This window comes from Doryrhamphus excisus, chromosome 18 (assembly GCF_030265055.1).
Source record: "Doryrhamphus excisus isolate RoL2022-K1 chromosome 18, RoL_Dexc_1.0, whole genome shotgun sequence".
Classification (NCBI taxonomy): Eukaryota; Metazoa; Chordata; class Actinopteri; order Syngnathiformes; family Syngnathidae; genus Doryrhamphus; species Doryrhamphus excisus.
In genome coordinates this window covers 1,046,086-1,065,464 of record NC_080483.1, presented here as the reverse complement: position 1 = coordinate 1,065,464, position 19,379 = coordinate 1,046,086, and the positions used below count along the sequence as shown (strand labels likewise).

General features: G+C 41.4%; 2 protein-coding genes across 3 annotated transcripts; both read right to left on the bottom strand.

The window, feature by feature from the left end:
* Positions 1 to 973: 973 nt before the first annotated feature.
* On the bottom strand, positions 974 to 6,173 carry gpr61l (G protein-coupled receptor 61-like). Its single transcript, XM_058055543.1, has 2 exons — positions 4,565 to 6,173; positions 974 to 2,817 (listed from the first exon to the last, which is right to left on the bottom strand). Exon 2 carries the CDS (start codon positions 2,760 to 2,762, stop codon positions 1,482 to 1,484), a length of 1,281 nt encoding a protein of 426 aa, XP_057911526.1. The 5' UTR covers positions 2,763 to 2,817; positions 4,565 to 6,173; the 3' UTR covers positions 974 to 1,481.
* A 1,002-nt stretch (positions 6,174 to 7,175) lies between these two features.
* On the bottom strand, positions 7,176 to 18,387 carry parp3 (poly (ADP-ribose) polymerase family, member 3). Of its 2 annotated transcripts, none has more exons than XM_058055542.1 (11): positions 17,946 to 18,387; positions 17,479 to 17,671; positions 17,278 to 17,403; positions 13,820 to 13,999; positions 13,602 to 13,740; positions 10,996 to 11,222; positions 10,768 to 10,923; positions 10,616 to 10,699; positions 10,341 to 10,518; positions 9,470 to 9,613; positions 7,176 to 7,901 (listed from the first exon to the last, which is right to left on the bottom strand). In XM_058055542.1, the coding sequence occupies exons 2-11, from the start codon at positions 17,662 to 17,664 to the stop codon at positions 7,732 to 7,734; spliced, it is 1,590 nt and encodes a 529-aa protein (XP_057911525.1). In that variant the 5' UTR covers positions 17,665 to 17,671; positions 17,946 to 18,387; the 3' UTR covers positions 7,176 to 7,731. The 2 variants fall into 2 exon arrangements, with proteins under 2 accessions (XP_057911525.1, XP_057911524.1); XM_058055541.1 differs by having other exon boundaries at positions 17,883 to 18,384.
* Positions 18,388 to 19,379: the final 992 nt, after the last annotated feature.

Genomic DNA, 19,379 nt, shown 5'->3' with positions numbered 1-19,379 from the left:
AGCCCCACGACGCTACCACTATGCTTCACTGTAATTACTGTAATAATGCTGGGCTTCACTATGCCGCAGAACATGTTGGAATTCATCTTTTCCCTCAGGGAACCGCAGCTCCCCGGTGCCAGCAGCACTCATGTAGCCCCACGACGCTACCACTATGCTTCACTGTAATTACTGTAATAATGCTGGGCTTCACTATGCCGCAGAACATGTTGGAATTCATCTTTTCCCTCAGGGAACCGCAGCTCCCCGGTGCCAGCAGCACTCATGTAGCCCCACGACGCTACCACTATGCTTCACTGTAATTACTGTAATAATGCTGGGCGTCGCAATGCCAAAGAACATGTTGGAATTCATCTTTTCCCTCAGGGAACCGCAGCTCCCCGGTGCCAGCAGCACTCATGTAGCCCCAGGATGCTACCACTATGCTTCACTGTAATAATGCTGGGCGTCGCAATGCCGCAGAACATGTTGGAATTCATCTTTTCCCTCAGGGAACCGCGGCTCCCCGGTGCCAGCAGCACTCATGTAGCCCCACGACGCTACCACTATGCTTCACTGTAATTACTGTAATAATGCTGGGCTTCACTATGCTGCAGAACATGTTGGAATTCATATTTTCCCTCAGGGAACCGCAGCTTCCCGGTGCCAGCAGCACTCATGTAGCCCCACGATGCTACCACTATGCTTCACTGTAATAATGCTGGGCGTCGCAATGCCGCAGAACAAGTTGGAATTCATCTTTTCCCTCAGGGAACCGCAGCTCCCCGGTGCCAGCAGCACTCATGTAGCCCCACAATGCTACCACTAAGCTTCACTGTAATTACTGTAAAAATGCTGGGTGTCGCAATGCCGCAGAACATGTTGGAATTCATATTTTCCCTCAGGGAACCGCAGCTCCCCGGTGCCAGCAGCACTCATGTAGCCCCACAATGCTACCACTATGCTTTACTGTAATTACTGTAATAATGCTGGGTGTCGCAATGCCGCAGAACATGTTGGAATTCATCTTTTCCCTCAGGGAACCGCAGCTCCCCGGTGCCAGCAGCACTCATGTAGCCCCACGATGCTACCAATATGCTTGACTACAATTATCTATATAAATTTCTGAACAATGCGAAGAATATATCACTTTTGAGTTTTTTGAAGTAATCAGTATTTGTATTTAGTCTGTATGACTCCTGCCGACTCTCCCCGTCCTTACTCTGCTCAAGTAGGACAGTTTGGTGGGCATGAATAACACAAATGTTATTGGCCACATGACAGGGTTCTGTAGTTTTATTGGTACGCCCCTTTTCCATTGTGTAGTACCAACTGGTACTACCGGCAGCTTTTCTACTTCACGGTACTCAAAGCAGCAGGGTTCAGTTTCTTGCCCAAGGATACTCTGACATGGGAGAACGGAGGATCGAACCAGCAAGCTTCAAACGGTTTTCAGAAGTTATTCCCTTTAAGGAATAATGGACAAGTCCCTGAATGTGTCCCTAAGTGTGATCCTCTGGTATTTGCCCAGGAATCTTCACCCTGTGGCCCACAGTGTTTCTCGGACTGGAGTCGATACAGCTGGAGCGTCTCTCAGCGGTGCAGCTGGTTCTCTGGATGAACTGGAGGAAGTTCTCCTGCAGGGAGCCCTCGTGGCTGGAAACGGCCAACTCCACAGGCTGGGTCAGGCAGCAGCGTCGGAACTTGACAAGTTCCTCTCTGATCTGCCTGTTGAGCAAGCCGTAGAAGAACGGGTTCACCGCGAATGAAGAAAACGCCAGCCAGTTGACCGCCTCTTCCAAGTCCCCCGGACTGTGCATGGAGCCCGTCAAAGACATTTGCAGGTGGAAGACGAAGTAGGGCAGCCAGCAGATCAGGAACTGACCCACGATGAATACCAAAGTGAGGGCCGCCTTTCCTCCGCCGAACGCTCTTTCTGGAGAAAGTCTCTGTGGCAGAGCGCGGGTGGTGTTGATCATGGTGGCCTGGCTGCTGATGGAGTCCGACCGATTCTTATCTGAGTTCACGCTAGCCCACGTTGGGACAGCAGGGACTTGCTGCAAGGCGGCCGAACGAGCGACTTTGTACACCGCGCAGTAAACGACAAAGATAATCACTGAAGGTACCAGGAAGCAAAGCACAGTGAAGACAACTGCAAACACTCCTCGAAGGCGACTGTGGCTGGCGTGGAGCGAGCAGTGCGCCGCCGCGATCGAGCTTTGGTTCCCGTAGGCTGGCCAGCCAAAGAGGGTGAACAACGCCAAGAGCGCCGACTTCACCCAGATAAGGAGCATGACCCCGATCGCTAAATTGATAGTCATCTTGACTTCGTAACGCATGGGGTGAACAATATAGAAGTAGCGTTCCACACTGATGGCCGTGATGGTGAGAATGGACAAACAGATGAGGAACACGTTGAGGAAGATGTACACCTGACACTCCAGAACGGTGAACACCACAGTGGCGAAAAAGGGCGAGCTGGATATGATCCCCAGGGGCATGAGGAGAATGGCGCACAGCAGGTCCACGGCACAAAGGTGGCATACGAAAGCGAATCGCTTCATGTGCGGAGCGCGGGCGATGGCCACCATCACGCCCACATTTGCCAGCAGGGCTATGAGGTTCAGGGTCACCATGCAGAACAATCCGAACAGGTCTTTGAGTTGCGACTGAGAGCCGGTGACTACGCCGACATCTGTTGGAACTGTAGGATGTTGCTCCCATGGGGCAGTTGTTAGATTGGAGGAATCAGACGGAATCATGGGATTGGACGTTTCTGCCATTATTCTTCCATAACTTCATCTGTTTGCATCTGAGATGTCGTTACAGCTGGATGACCTGCGGTAAAGAGAAACAGGCATCAACACAAGTGAAGAAAAAAACCCCGACCTTTAAAAAGTACTGTATCACAGTAACTGCTTACTTCTACTACTACTTATGGAGGTATTGATTTAACAATATTTGTATTGCAGTCATCCGTTGTGTGTTTTGCTTTGAGTCTGATCCTCTGGAACAGATATAATGACATTAACCAAGGCACCGCTGTACAGATTTTAACATTAATAAAGACCTCTAGATATGAAATAGTACCCCTATAGTTTCCTTTATACTATAGCCTTGTTTACATTGCATAGCACAGGTTATTGTATCAATGCAGGGTCATTAAATAGCAAGCCACCGAGTTAACTAGATTTACTTATTATAAGCTTTAGAACAGGGGTGGGGCAAACTACGGCCCGGGGGCCACATGCGGCCCACCAAGCGTTTGAATCGGGCCCGCCAGTTGCTTTCCGAGTATTTCAACTTTTAACATACAAGCCGGCAACATGACTTGCAAGTCGGGTAAAAAAAAAAAAAAAATTTTTTTAAAAACGAAAAAAAAAAACCCTGTAAAATTAAAATTCGTAATTGGATGTGATCTAACGTTTAAAGTGCTCCTGAAAAAAAGCGACATAAGAACATATAGCTGATAGTATGACACTTTTACAGATACAATTAGACAACAAATTCAATGCAGAATTGAATTAGATTTATAAACGTAAAATAGTGTGTGTATGTGTGTGTGTGTTAAATATATTGTCTGGCCCCCTGGACAATTTTGTTAACTCAACGCGGCCCACGAGTCAAAAGGTTTGTCCACCCCTGCTTTAGAAAGTGTTTCAAACAGAGTGGGGAAGGACAAAGAAATAAAAAAACTTACCACTTCCACACGGAGTGAGAGAACCCATTTTCCCCTCCATGACATGACATGTATATAGAAGGATGACTGTATTGTGGTAGATACCAATACAAATATGTAAACATAAATTCATGGGAAATCTGACTTCACGTTAGCAGTTCAAGTCCCACAACTGGGTCAACCAATGTTTTTTTGTTTTTTTTAAGCAAATAATATTTAATAACATGTCAACTCTGCATTAGCGGCCTCTGGGGTTTGTTTTGCTTATTTAGTAATCAGTAATTATTGTGTATGACAGCAGTAATTAGCTCTAGTACTGTTTTTCGTATGGATATTTTACATAATAATATTCATTCATTCATTTTCTACCGCTTATCCTCACAAAGAGTCGCAGGGGTGCTGGAGCCTATCCCAGCTGTCTTCGAGCGAGAGGCGTTGTACACCCTGGACTGGTGGCCAGCCAATCACAGGGCACATATAGACAAACAACCATTCACACTCACATTCATACCTATGGACAATTTGGAGTCGCTAATTAACCTAGCATGTTTGGGAGGAAACCGGAGTACCCGAAGAAAACCCACGCATGCATGGAGATGGCCGAGGGTGGAATTGAACCCTGGTCTCCGAGCTGTGAGGTCTGCGCGCTAACCACTAGACCACCGTGCCGCCCATTTTGTTATTATTAACATTATTAATTGACATACATACAACCATTCACACTCACATTGCATAATAATATTAGAAATAAAAAGCTCTGGGCGGCACGGCGGACGAGTGGTTAGCGCGCAGACCTCACAGCTAGGAGACCAGCGTTCGATTCCACCCTCAGCTATCTCTGTGTGGAATTTGCATGTTAACTCTTATAATGAAAAACACAACTCGGGCATTCCATTGGGTACCTACCCATGATCCTCTGCTTGCTTGTAGCTCGGTTCACAATCTCAGTTCCCATAAAAGGATTTAAAAAAAAAGTCTGTTAAATAAAGAGTCAGCATCCCTTGTGAGGATTTTCACATGCGGTCACCCGAATACAACAGGTGGACTGCTCCTGCGGAAACCCTCCAGAGGTCCAGACCCATCACATGGGTGCATTTCCAGTTAAATGGCAGCTGATCTTTCACTCCATTATGATGTTAGATCCTCTCCCCCCCCTCCAGGATCACCCCTATTCATGTCTAGTGCAGTGTATGGCACTGACTGTCACATTGTGTTGCGTGTGTGTGTGTGTGTTTTCCCTCTTCAAACTGACACACACTCCACTGTCCCCTATTGACAAGAGGCCAGTCTTCACCGGGTCCTACTACCCACCATGTATAATATGTGAATATATAAATATTGGTAGTCCTACTACCCACCATGTATAATATGTGAATATATAAATATTGGTAAAGGAACAAAGTAGTATATCAGCCAGTATATATCCGACACAGACATTTTAAAGCGCATGCAGAGATACGTAGATGGTGCTGATGGGAGCTTCAGATGCAGTTTCTCCCATCTTGGGCAGTTCATTTAAAAATACAGCAAGCGACTGCTTTTATTGTCAATGTTTCCGACCCAGCGCTCATTAGAGATCACACTCTCGGTGAATATTGTTTAGTCAAATTTGGCTTATTTAAGAATATATTCTTTAAAATAATTGTGACAAATGCCAGCCATTTGTCACATTTATGTACCCTGCTAAACCTCACTGCGTCCACTCCCATTCCAAAGGCCCTGTGTTTGAGCCAAGCGTGGGAATGTCTGAAACAGTTACATTAGGATCACATGACTGTAAATGATTGTACTTGAGAGACCACTGTAACGAGAGAAGAACAGAGACCACCGGCATGTAACGAGAGAAGGCCGACAAGACCACTGGTTGTCATATGAGAAGACCGGAGAGACCACTGGTAGGTAACGAGAGAAGACCGGAGAGACCACTGGTATGTGACGAGAGAAGACTGGAGAGACCACTGGTTGTAACGTTAAAAGACCAGAGAGACCACTGGTATGTAACGAGAGAAGAACAGAGACCACTGGTATGTATCGAAAGACCGGAGAGACCACTGGTTGTAACATGAGAAGACCAGAGAGAACACTGGTATGTAACGAGAGAAGACCGGAGAGACCACTGGTTGTAACATGAGAAGACCGGAGAGACCACTGGTTGTAACATGAGAAGACCAGAGAGAACACTGGTATGTAACGAGAGAAGACCGGAGAGACCACTGGTATGTAACGAGAGAAGACCGAAGAGACCAATTGTTGTAACATGAGAAGACCAGAGAGACCACTGGTATGTAACGAGAGAAGAACAGAGACCACCGGCATGTAACGAGAGAAGGCCGGCGAGACCACTGGTTGTCATATGAGAAGACCGGAGAGACCACTGGTAGGTAATGAGAGAAGACCGGAGAGACCACTGGTAGGTAATGAGAGAAGACCGGAGAGACCACTGGTAGGTAATGAGAGAAGACCAGAGAGACCACTGGTAGGTAATGAGAGAAGACCAGAGAGACCACTGGTATGGAACGAGAGAAGACCGGCGAGACCACTGGTTGTAACATGAGAAGACCAGAGAGACCACTGGTATGTAACGAGAGTAGACCGGAGACCACCGACATGTAACAAGAGAAGACCGGTGAGACCACTGGTTGTCATATGAGAAGACCGGAGAGACCACTGGTATGGAACATGAGAAGACCAGCGAGACCGCTGGTATGTAACAAGAGAAGACCGGAGAGAACACTGGTATGTAATGAGAGAAGACCGGAGAGACCACTGGTATGTAACAAGAGAAGACCGGAGAGACCACTGGTTGTCATATGAGAAGACCGGAGAGACCACTGGTATGGAACAAGAGAAGACCAGAGAGACCACTGGTATGGAACGAGAGAAGACCAGAGAGACCACTGGTATGGAACGAGAGAAGACCAGAGAGACCACTGTTTTATAACAACAATTGTTGCTTAAAATTCTAGAAAATCTACTGGAGTTTAGTCGATCTCTGGTCTTCTCTTGTTCTCAGCCTTTTTAAGTGCAGGCTGGCTAATGTCCAAAAAAATAGTTTTTAATTTTCACACACAATAATCACTCATTTATGGAGGTTAATTGGTTTCCCGACCTGACCATAAGTGCATTTCCACAAAGTAGGATTCCTTATTTATGAATTATATTTTGTAATTCGAGCATAGAAAAGCTTCTTACGACCTTTTACGCTTTTTAACATTAGAGCCCTCTAGACATGAAATAACACCCCTATAATCACCTTTACACTCCTATTACCCAAAAAGAGAAAATAAGACTCACGCTCATTTGTGTTGGGGTAGGGGGGCGGACAGGAAGTGACATCGGGGATTCAGAATTTGAGCAGAATTTCTGCTCTCGGCCACAACAGTAGCCCATTTTAAGGGAAATTGTGCCTGTTGTGAGATCATTTAAAGCTGGAATAAAAGCCTGTTGTTCCTGCAATCAAGTCTGGTCCTTGCATGCATTAAATACTTTGGTACAAGCAAAATAAAAACAAAGCCGGTTGGAGGGACTAAGATTTATTGGTTCTGCCATCGAGTGCAAATAAACATCACAGCATGTTGGTCATTCTACTGACACCATGTGGCGCCGTTTTGGGGAAAATGTCGAGCAGACAATGCAAATATATGACGACTCACGTATTGCTTTGCATAACATATCTTTGCAGGTGTTTGTCAGTAGCGTAAAACATTTGAGATTTGTTGTAAAATTGCACTTTCCATCTTGTAAACATGTCATTACATACAATCATTCTAAGGCCGATCTGCATTATATTACAAATATGCTCAAGTAGTACTATATACTGTTTTTTTGTACAATAAAATGAGCTCCAGAATGTCTACCAAGATTCTTCAACAATCGCCGTCAACAACATTAGATATACCCGTGCAATCAATCTAATCCGATCCAATATGATTATGCCTTTAGATGCTAAATTATAAAAGTGCATTAGTTTGAGTGCACGTCTGTGCATTAATGACAACATGCATTCAGGGATATCTTCTACATAGCTTGAAGCTTTAAGATACAAAAAGGCACAGCCAGGCCTTCTACTGACCTTACATATTCAGCTCCAGCAGATAGCGGAGGCAACACTGACTCTCTTTGTAGATGAGATATTCGCTGTTGTAGAAGTAACTCTCAGAGTACTCGGGCTGCTCTATGGGCACGCCCTGTGGGACCGCAACCTTCTTGCCCTCCAGGGTAATGAAGACGTCTTTAGAGGCATCTGAAAACGCAAAAACTGTTACTAGCGACATGCGTCTTCATTATAGTAACCCTATTCCAACAAGGTTGGTCTTAACAGGTCCCTGACATGATTCGTCAACTTTGCTTACATGTTAAATGTTGTTTGTAATTGTATTCTACATTGTTTACATTTTTGAAGCAAAATTGCAGAAAATACATTTATAGTTCACGGCACCAGCCATGACGAGATAGCGCTCAACCTCACTTCCAGGGAGTAACGTAATCGATGTGACAACTCCTAGCTAAATGAGAGATCGTTGACTTGGTTCAGTTTATATTTTCATCAAAATAGTAGTCATACCACAACGTCGTGTTGCTGCTGGATGTTCACCGTATCCGAGTAATACTGAAAGTTTTTCTTTTACCAAAAAAAGAAGGCTTAAGACAAATGAGCCAGATGGAAGCCCACCTTGGGTTGTGTTCTTTGCAGTGCTTTCACTGACGACGACGTGGAAATACGGTATAAAGGCATTTTGAAAAATCATGCGAATCAGGGTGTGGAGTTTACATGTTCTCCCCGTGTGTGGGTTTTCTCCGGGTACTCCGATTTCCTCCCACATTCCAAAAACATGCTAGGTTAATTAGCGACTCCAAATTGTCCATAGGTATGAATGTGAGTGTGAATGGTTGTTTGTCTATATGTGCCCTGTAATGGCTAACGACCAGTCCAGGATGTACCCCGCCTCTCGCCCAAAAGTCTGCTATGATAGGCTCCAGCATGCCCCCACGACCCTATTGAGGATAATTATAATAATAATACATTTGTATTGTGCTTTTCAAAATACTCAGACGCTTTACAGAAAAATGGAGTTGAATAAAAGCAAGTAAACAGTAAAAGTACATTAAAATACAACATTCATTTGTTTATACACAGTTAAAACTTGGGTAAAAGCAACAATGTGGCCACCCCAACAGAAAAATATTTAGTAGAGCTTCCTTTTGCAAAATTAATTTCTCGATGCTATGGCCTCCAGTTGTTGAACAATACACGATGACATCATCTGCAGAAAGTTGATGTTGTAGTTCTTTGGAAGTGGTCTGTTTTTTCCTGGTCTACCAGTTCTGACCTTTGTTGTTGCCAAATTGCCAATTTTGTCACCAGATCCGGCAATGACATATTTTATTTTTTATTATTAATTTTGTCCATATTTTGAGAATGTGATTTCTGTTTAGAAAAATGAGCCAAACCAATGGAGAAAAACTGTAATATGACATCAGATAATTGTGAACAATCAAAATAGCTGGCTTGGCTGCCTAAATCTGACGGTCCATCACATGGTATAGATATGTATATTATATATGAATGTGACTCATTGACATATAAAAGATTCTGAACATATTGTTTAGAATTATGACACTGTCCCTCCAAACTTTTCAGCTCTTGACAAAGGCTCTGGATAGATTAAGGTTGCCGATAAAAGTACCAATATGATAAAAATACCGTCACTGTCCAAAATACCTCTATGTGTATGGAGGTGCAAGACGACTCTACCACGACACCAAATTTGATTCTCCAGAGTGGCAAGAAGTGTAATGTCACTGAAATACCTGGTTCCACTCGACCCCGTGCAACAACACAATCAAATCCGGCTGGAGCCTTTTTCAAGGACGAGTTGTCTCTGGTGATGGTATGCTCTTTCCCGAGCGCCACTTCAGTCAGAAACATCACACCAGTGTTCTTAGAGGTGCGCACTGAGAATTGACAAGGGAAAAACATCACTTGGTAATTATTACTATGATTGCATAAACACTCCTGATCAGAATTTTAACACCAGTTGAAAAAATGTTGACACTGTTGGATCTTAAGGAGGTTCTAAGTAGAGCCTCAAAATGCAAAAAGAAGTCAAGTCAAGTCAACTATATATATATAAATATATATAGTAAACCTCGGATATATCGGATTCAATTGTTCCCACTGGTTTTGTCCGATATAAGCGAAATCCGTTATATGCGTATACCGGAAAATGTCCGTTTTACGCATATATGGGATTTATATCCGGTATATGCGTAAATGGGATTTTATCCGTTATAAAAAGGCACTTCCTTGACTATGTTTCCAATGTACCTGGACGCGCAGGCAACGCTGCAAACGCTGCAAATGACGTCGTATAGCGGCCTGTCACCATTCGGCGAATCGGAGCGCCACGATGCGGCCATCCGATATATGCCAGGGAAATTTCATGGAAATGCATTGGAACGGGACTGGAGATTTTGTCCGAAATAGGCGAAATCCGTTATAAAAAATCCGATATATGCAATGAATTTTTATTGGAAATGCATTACAGAAAAATCGGTTCTTTTTTATCTGTCCGTTGTGAGCGAATTTCCGATATATCCGAGGTTTACTGTATATATATATCCTTGCAAAATTTTGATCAGAAGTGTATGTGATTATGACTCAGTATTCAGCCAGGCTTACCATAACCTGCTGACTTGCTGTTTTCCGATGCAAAATAGATACCCCGACCAACACGACCCCCTGAATGGGGCATGATCCTCAAGCCGCTCTTCAGGATAGCAGCCACAACTGCTATGTTTGTGCCATGCCACAGCAGACGGCGGTTCTCCAGTGTGTCATGCTCTTGAAAACGCTCTGCCTGCAATGTGAGTAATGAATAATAATAATTTAATAATTAATAAATAATTTTTTTTTTATGAATTTTTTTTTTACATGTTACCAAATCAAGCTCCTACCTCGAACTCTCTGGCAATTTCCCAAACATTGACAATTTTCGGTTTATGATGGCCTGCTGTTTCTGACAGGTACTTTTCTATGATCTTGAGATGAAAAAAAAGCAAAATGTATGAACTATTGTGGTAAAAGTATAATGATATGTACAACATACTTTAAATGACGCTGTGGATTTATCCATCAGAGAGAGCTTGCAATGGAGAGAATTGTAGTCCTGGTCAAGAGGGTGAGGAACAGTCTCTACCATCTCTTCCTGGGCCTTCTCTGTCTCTGACTTCAAGGTCTGGGCCAGCTCAATATCAGCCAGAACCTACCCCAGCATTGGAAAAAAAATGAATGTGGAAGAACAGTTAATTGTAATTTAAACAACATCAATTCTTACCATTAGCATCTCTTTCTTCTTTTCCACAGTATCTCTGCAATCAATGGTCGGAGGTCGATTCCGACCAAAGTTGTGCGGGATAGTGGTGAAGAACTTGGAGGAGAGCTCTTGAAGACGTGCATTTCTGTTTCTGCTTTGGTTCAAGGCTGCTTCTATCTCCTCCAGCACTTCAAATCCTTTTGCAATCTGCATCTTGCTGAGCTTACCCAAAGGCATCTTCTTGATATCTGTACAACATCAACACACACAGTGGGAGCTCAATGGTTTCACTTTGTATTTGACACCACCCGCAGCATCACTCTTAAGAACTCCACATTACAAACAATGGAGATCAACCAGAAAGCAATCATTTAACCTTTTAAGGTGGCAGTGCAGAAGAATTCAAACCACAAGCCCTTAAATGAGGAAAATCTTGAAATGCTGTTCCAACTATAAAAGTATGATTCTACTGAGGCCGTGTCCACACACACAGATTTTTTTAATGCTTATTTTCTATGTGTTTGGGCGTAAATGTAGGTTTATGTCCCAACAGGTAAAACAAGCTTTCTAGCAAAATAGCCGAAGACATGCTACGTCAGGGGTGGGCAAACTTTTTGACTCATGGGCCGCATTGAGTTAACAAAATTGTGCGGGGGGCCAGAACATATATTTAACACACATGATTTTACGCTTATAATTTTAACAATTTTAATGATTTTTAATATTTTTAAATATTTTTAAATATTTTTAAATATTTCTAAATATTTTTAAATATTTTTAAATATTTTTTAAATAATGTTCAATAATTTTTAAATATTTTTTTAAATATTTGTTAATATTCCAAATAATTTGTAATAATTTTTAATATTTTTTAATAATTAACTTATAATAAACGCTTATAATTTTAACAATTTTAATGATTTATAATAATTTTAAATAATTTTAAATAATTTTAAATAATTTTAAATAATTTTAAATAATTTTAAATATTTTTAAATAATTTTTAGTAATTTCTAATAATTTTTAATAATTTTAATAATTTTACGCCTTGAATTATTTGTCTAATTTTAATTGTCATACTATCAGCTATATGTTCTTGTTTCCTTTTTTTCAGGAGCACTTTAAACATCAGACCACATCAAACTAGGATTTATTTATTTTATTTTTTTTACTGAATAAGACATCCGACTTGAAAGTCACGTTGCCAGCTGGTATGTTAAAAGTTGAAATACTTAAAAGCAACTGGCGGGCCGGATTCAAACGTTTGGTGGGCCGCATGTGGCCCCCGGGCCGTAGTTTGCCCACCCCTGTGCTACGTTCACCAAACGTATTGTTGTGAGAGTCTTTTCTGAACAAGGGATATTTAAAGGATGTCAAAAGGCACGGGAGTGACAGTGACACTTTACACCAGGGGTCTCAAACTCGCGGCCCGCGGGCCAAATGCGGCCCACGAGCCGCTACTTTGAGGCCCCCACCTTGATACTAAAAGTTTAATGTTGAAATGACAGCTTGAAGCTGTGTGCACACCGGACACAATTAACATGATTTTGCCCCGCCCATACTGTTACCCTACCCTGTTATGCTTTGGATTAGCAATGAAGCTAAAGGCTTATGGCGCTGGGTACAAATAAATGCAGGAAATGATTTGGAATAAAAATACACGTCAAGATAAAGCATCTCATCAAACATGTTGTTAAAGTTACCACGCTGCTCCCAGATGGAACTGAGTACCATGCTAACTTGCTAATTGGGTCAAATTATTTAATTAATGTTCATGTTAAAGGTTAAATAAGTGTTAATACTGTACATTTGAATCTGAAAAAAATAATTTCTCTACCAACTGTATGTGGTTTCTTACGTTTTTCTTATTTGCTGTTTTATTATTATTTTACTTATTTATTACTGATTGATTGATTTATTGTCAGGCGGCACGGCGGTCTAGTGGTTAGCGCGCAGACCTCACATCTCTGTGTGGAGTTTGCATGTTCTCCCCGTGCATGCGTGGGTTTTCTCCGGGTACTCCGGTTTCCTCCCACATTCCAAAAACATGCTAGGTTAATTAGCCACTCCAAATTGTCCATAGGTATGAATGTGAGTGTGAATGGTTGTTTGTCTGTATGTGCCCTGTGATTGGCTGCGCGTCCAGGGTGTACCCCGCCTCTTGCCCAAAGACAGCTGGGCTAGGCTCCAGCACCCCCCGCGACCCTCGTGAGGAAAAGCGGTAGAAAATTAATGAATGATTTATTGTCTTTATTCTTAATTTGTTTTTTTATCTTATTTTGTGTATAGAAAAATTAAAATTAAGATATTTGAGAACAGTGGAATGTTCTCAAATATCAAAGCAATATGCAAAGCAAAAGCATTTAAGATATTTTTTTTTATTTTTTTTTTTTCTAGTTTTTAATAAATGCATTTTGGGTTTTTTTTTTTTAAACTTGATGCGGCCCGGCTTCACCCAGAACCTAGCTCCGGTGGCCCCCAGGTAAATTGAGTTTGAGCCCCCTGCTTCACACCTTACTCTTAGTCGTAAAGGGAAGTCAGCGAAAAGTCAATTTCGAGGGCATAGTCATGACTTTGACATGAGGATGTTGCCAGAACCGGTCCGTGCTGCAGTGTGTCACACCCACCTAAGTTCATGCATTCCATCGCCTCCTTGAACATGTCATTACTGAATATGAGGTGGATAAGCGCTGATGTAGCCTCGTCAAGGCTGCAGGGTAGGACGTTTTTAGTCACTTTGACCGCTTTCCCATCAACACTGTCCACCTGAAATGAGATGAAAATGGGGTGAAAATGGGGTTGAATGGTTTGGAGGGTCTTTCCTGTGTGTCTGCTTCACCATTACCTTAACCTCGGCATCCTGCTCCCCATCCACCTCGATCAAGGTGTACTTCCCGGCGTGGGAGACAAAGTTGACACGATCGCTCCAGTTGTTCTTTGTCTTGTCTTTAAACTTCTTCTCAAAGTCCTTCACAGCGTTCTCTGCGTTCGGAAACGAATTAAGTTTGGATTGTCCCACTTCACCCTGAGTATGGAAAATCACAATCAAGTTATTTTTAACATTTTTTTTTAATTACTAATATTAATAACAAAATCAGTACAGTGATTACTCCAGTCTGTTCTGCGAGTTTATTGAGTCCGAATCTGAATCACCAAACTGAAACCCAGGAACCGATTTTCCACGCAGATTTCAAGTGAGGGACAGGAAGTGCATGTTTGATTCCACAATTTCGGCGAGTGTGAGAAAAGTGGACTTATACATTATGAATTCAAGGGGAGTCAAGAGGCACCCAACTCACAAGACGAGCAAATACACCAGATTGGGTCTACGTTAGCGCGACAAGACGGGATTCTAACATTACTGTCGTATTTACTCATGTATAGTGGTTCATTGAGTCCAGACCCGACTACGACAAATTTGTGGTATATAGCATTCAATGTTAATAAAAGAAACACGTTCATAGAAAACATGTTAGTGACTTTCTAAATACAGTTTTTAGCATTATTAGAATTCTGAGGATGCGAATTACCACCTCTAAAGTCACCTTTACACTTCTATTATTCATTGTTTACAACACATTGCATTATTAAACATTATACATTATTTCCAACACATTATGCTGCAGGGACTCGCTAGCCTTGACTATTTCTTCTCAACTTAAGAAGCCAAAAACGTACCACTTCCACACTGAATGGGAGGAGAACTTTTTTCCACTCTTATATGTGACACGCTATGATTTACTTCATGCAGTGTTAAAGGTAATGTCATGTAAGGTAATATCTCAGTGTTTTGTGTCATTACTGCCACCTATTTACCACAAAACTACCGTAGCGTTTGGTCTAGAACAGGGGTGGGCAAACTTTTTCACTCGCGGGCCGCATTAATTTAACAAAATTGACGGGGTGAATTATGTAGTATTTTACATGTAACAGTCCATTTTTACACCTATATTTTTACACATATTTTACATGTAAAAGTGTCATGCAATCTGCTATATGTGCACTTAGAAATCATTTATTTGATGTAAAGTGTGTTTCTCAATGTATTATTATTATTATTATTATTGTTATTTTTATTAGAATTATTATTAGTTATAGTAATGTTATTATGTTATTATTTTGTTATAATAATATTACTACCATTATTATATTAATATTATTAACAACAATATTAATATAATAGTAGTATTATTATCATTATTTGTATTACTATTATTGTGCTTGTGCTCCTTTTTCCAGGAGTATTTTGTAATATTACTACCATTATTATATTAATATTATTAACAACAATGTTAATATAATAGTAGTATTATTATCATTATTGACATTGTTATTGTTATTATTATGTGCTTGTGTCCCTTTTTACAGGAGCATTTTGTAACAGACCACATCAAATAACAAAATTGATAAAGCAGCTATCTCAACCATCAAAAAATTGGCCCAAGCCACGATGCCAGGTTGTACGTTGAGTTCAAATGAAATATTTGGAAAAAACAGGCGGGCCATATTGAAACACTTGGCGGGCCGGATGTGGCCCCCGGGCCGTAGTTTGCCCACCCCTGGTCTAGAAGCAGCTACTTTTTTCTCAAACTTTGAACCCTGCGGCTTATAGAGGTGTGGAACTTGGAGGAGGCCATTACTCAATGTAACAGTGTCATCTTACAAAGAACGCTAAACTCATTGCACAGCAACTTAACACTTAAAAGATAGCTAGGGAACACACAATACACGTTAAAAACGTCAGCCTCACTCCCTCTGGTGGACTGAGGCAGCATTGCAGCACCATATATCCATTTTTTATGCCGCTTGTACTCCAATGAAATGCCTTGCTCAAAGGAGACCTTGGCCATTATTAATATTCCCACACGGGACCTGTTGAGTTTGGCTTTGCAAGTGTCTTTTTCCCTCTTAATTTATACATTACCGTGCAGTGCTCGGCATGAGGCTCCATTCCATTGCTGCGTATATACTAGGGCCCCGCCTCTACCCACAGATATAAAGCGACTGTATGACTGGTCTCACTTCATTTAACATCTCAAGCTGTTAACTATCTGGTTCTTAAGACCGAGATACAGTAAACCTCGGATATATCGGACTCAAATATATCGGAAATTCGCTCACAACGGACAGATAAAAAAGAACCAATTTTTCTGTAATGCATTTCCAATAAAAATTCATTGCATATATCGGATTTTTTATAACGGATTTCGCCTATTTCGGACAAAATCTCCAGTCCCGTTCCAATGCATTTCCATGAAATTTCCCTCGCATATATATCGGATGGCCGCATCGTGGCGCTCCGATTCGCCGAATCGTGACAGGCCGCTATACGACGTCATTTGCAGCGTTTGCAGCGTTGCCTGCGCGTCCAGGTACATTGGAAACATAGTCAAGGAAGTGCCTTTTTATAACGGATAAAATCCCATTTACGCATATACCGGATATAAATCCCATATATGCGTAAAACTGACATTTTCCGGTATACGCATATAACGGATTTCGCTTCTATCGGACAAAACCAGTGGGAACAATTGAATCCGATATATCCGAGGTTTACTGTATTACCGAAAACCTTTACACTTCAACCGTAGTGAGGTAACAAGGACCGGAACAAATTGGGATGTGACCAACTGTACCTGTTGATTGGTCCTTAATTAAAATATCATGACTACGAGAGAGGAGCCACCTCACATAGCCTAACAAAGTGCACTGTATTTGGCAAAACTTTTACACTTTTCAGGTGGCTGATAAGATTACACATTATACATTATTTCCAACACATTATGCTGCAAGGACTCAAGATGGCCGCTCGCTAGCCTTGACTATTTCTTCTCAACTTAAGAAGCCAAAAACGTACCACTTCCACACCGAATGGGAGGAGAACCTTTTTCCACTCTTATGTGTGACATGCTATGATTGACTTCATGCAGTGTTAAAGGTAATATCATGTAAGGTGACCTTTACACTTCAACCGTAGTGAGGTAACAAGGACCGGAACAAATTGGGATGTGACCAACTGTACCTGTTGATTGGTCCTTAATTAAAATATCATGACTACGAGAGAGGAGCCACCTCACATAGCCTAACAAAGTGCACTGTATTTGGCAAAACTTTCACACTGATAAGATTTTTTGTGCGTTCTATATTTTTTCCCCTCATTGCAAAGAATTTGGTAAAAAAAAATGTCATTTTTAATGTTATCAGATTTATCGGTATGACATCATAAATCGCTCATAGTGGCCCAATAATTATCATACACTACTATTTTTGTTTTTCTGGCTAGACTGTGTATGTTTGACTTACCACTCTGCCCCACCTGTTCCACGAATAGTACTTGTTGGAGTCAATAATGATTTGGATGACATAAAACTTGTTATTGTTTTGTCCAATGTTGGTCTGATTGAGCATGCAGTCATAGTCTTCATACACCTGCGGGCAACAATACAGCAAAAATGTCATATCTACATCACAAATACTTTGCATTGGAATATTGTGAGGTACTACCTCTGCAGTGTCTGCCAGTGAGCAGTGCTCGTCCACCTTCCTCTTGCCTTTCAATTGTGGCCCTGCAGCCATAAGGGCCTCTTTGGTGGAGGTGAAGGCATCCTTAGGCTTTGGTTGCTCGGGTTCTTGCTTCACCTTCTTGCCGCCAGCCTTGGCGGCGGAAGCGGAGCGTCTCTTTGGTGCCATGATGATGCTGTTTGGAAAAGCACATCAGAGCTGCCATGTTTCTTACAACCGCCGTGACGTCTTGGACATGCCCGGACACTTCTACCCCAGCCAAGCCACATTACCAAACGTACAAGTCATGAATAACTACAACTTTATTACACAAATGACATCATTCAGTACTTCCGTATGTGTTTTGAGAACGAATCGACATCAATATAACGACGACTTGAACTCACGTTTTTTAACTTTGAATGGCGTCACACCGACAGCAATGGAGGCACTAAAAAAACAACACGTACGTCTCTGAGGAAGCTGACACCGCCTCGGTTGTCTGTCCTGAAGGTCGGATTGAGGGTTTCGGGAAGTTTTCCGGAATGTTTACAGTGGGAGGAAGAGGCGGAGCTGGACTGGAAAGCCTTCCTGCTTTTCGGTGCTGTCACCGGAGTCCGCCATGGGACCGCACAGCTAAGCTAGCAGGCTACACCGCCCTCTAGCTAGCATCCGGGCTAGCGTCTTCCATTTAAACAAAGTCTTTATTCGATTATTGTTACTATGTTGCGTGGAATTACTAAAGACCAAAATAATAAAACGCTTTAATTGCTCACACGCATCCAACATAGTCTTCATTTCGTCGCTTTAGAAATCGTTTGAGGGTGTTTAGTAACATGTCGTATTTTTTAAGACACCATTACTTTTTCATATAAAATGACGAAGATGGATAAGCAAGCAAATGCATGAAAACGCCTGTGGTTCTTGGCGTATGGCAAAACCAAGAAAAGTTAAAGTTTCAAGCCATTACTTATTAGTAAAAATGCCATTTATTGCCAAATAATGCTAGTACAAAACATTCAAGTATATATCCAAAGACGGATGCTGTGTTATGACTGCATAAGAGTATATTCATTTCATAGAAAATGATGCTAATGACAACTTTGAACACAAGATGGCAGTGTTGTACAGTATTACGAGTACAGTAGGCAATGTAGCAAGATTTATTTATATTTTTTTTATTCAAATCAGCAGATCATCAGCAATTGACTGATTAATAATTAAATTGCTCAATTCTGCTCTGCATGCACCAGTCAAGACAAATTTCATGGATATTATGGTCAATTTTCCAACTAATTCTTATGGTAATCATTAGGTCAGTAATTCCCAAACATTCCTCCCATTTCATTTATTTGGCCTGTAAATGATTACAAATAATATATCTTTATATATCAATGGATGCCAGTGATATGTAATGACAGGCAAGAACACTGAATTGTACTTCCACCAGATGGCAGAATATACACAATTAAAAAAAAACTGTGTGTCAACTGTTGCTACTCTCACAAATACTGTAAGTCAGTGTACTTATTATACCGCATACTGTATGTATTTTTTGTGACATTTTTGCTTCATGGTGTACTGTGAGAGTTTTTTTTCCCTAATGTAAAATACGTGGCTTGGCTTTTAAAATGGGAGGCAGGCTCACACACCCTGAATAGTAAAACATGTCATAGTAGTATTGTTGGTAAAGTTGAATACAGTCATGTTTCTCACATTTTTTATCAAAGTGCCGGCACTCACAACTTTTTTTTTTGGCTTTGTGGTGGGTTATTTAGCAGTTGCACTCAATAAAAAAAAGTCCAAAAACAGATTGTATGAAACTTACATTTTGGAAAAACTGGACGATAACTGAATCATATAAAAACGCACAAAAAGTACTTCTTAAAAAATGTTTGTATGCA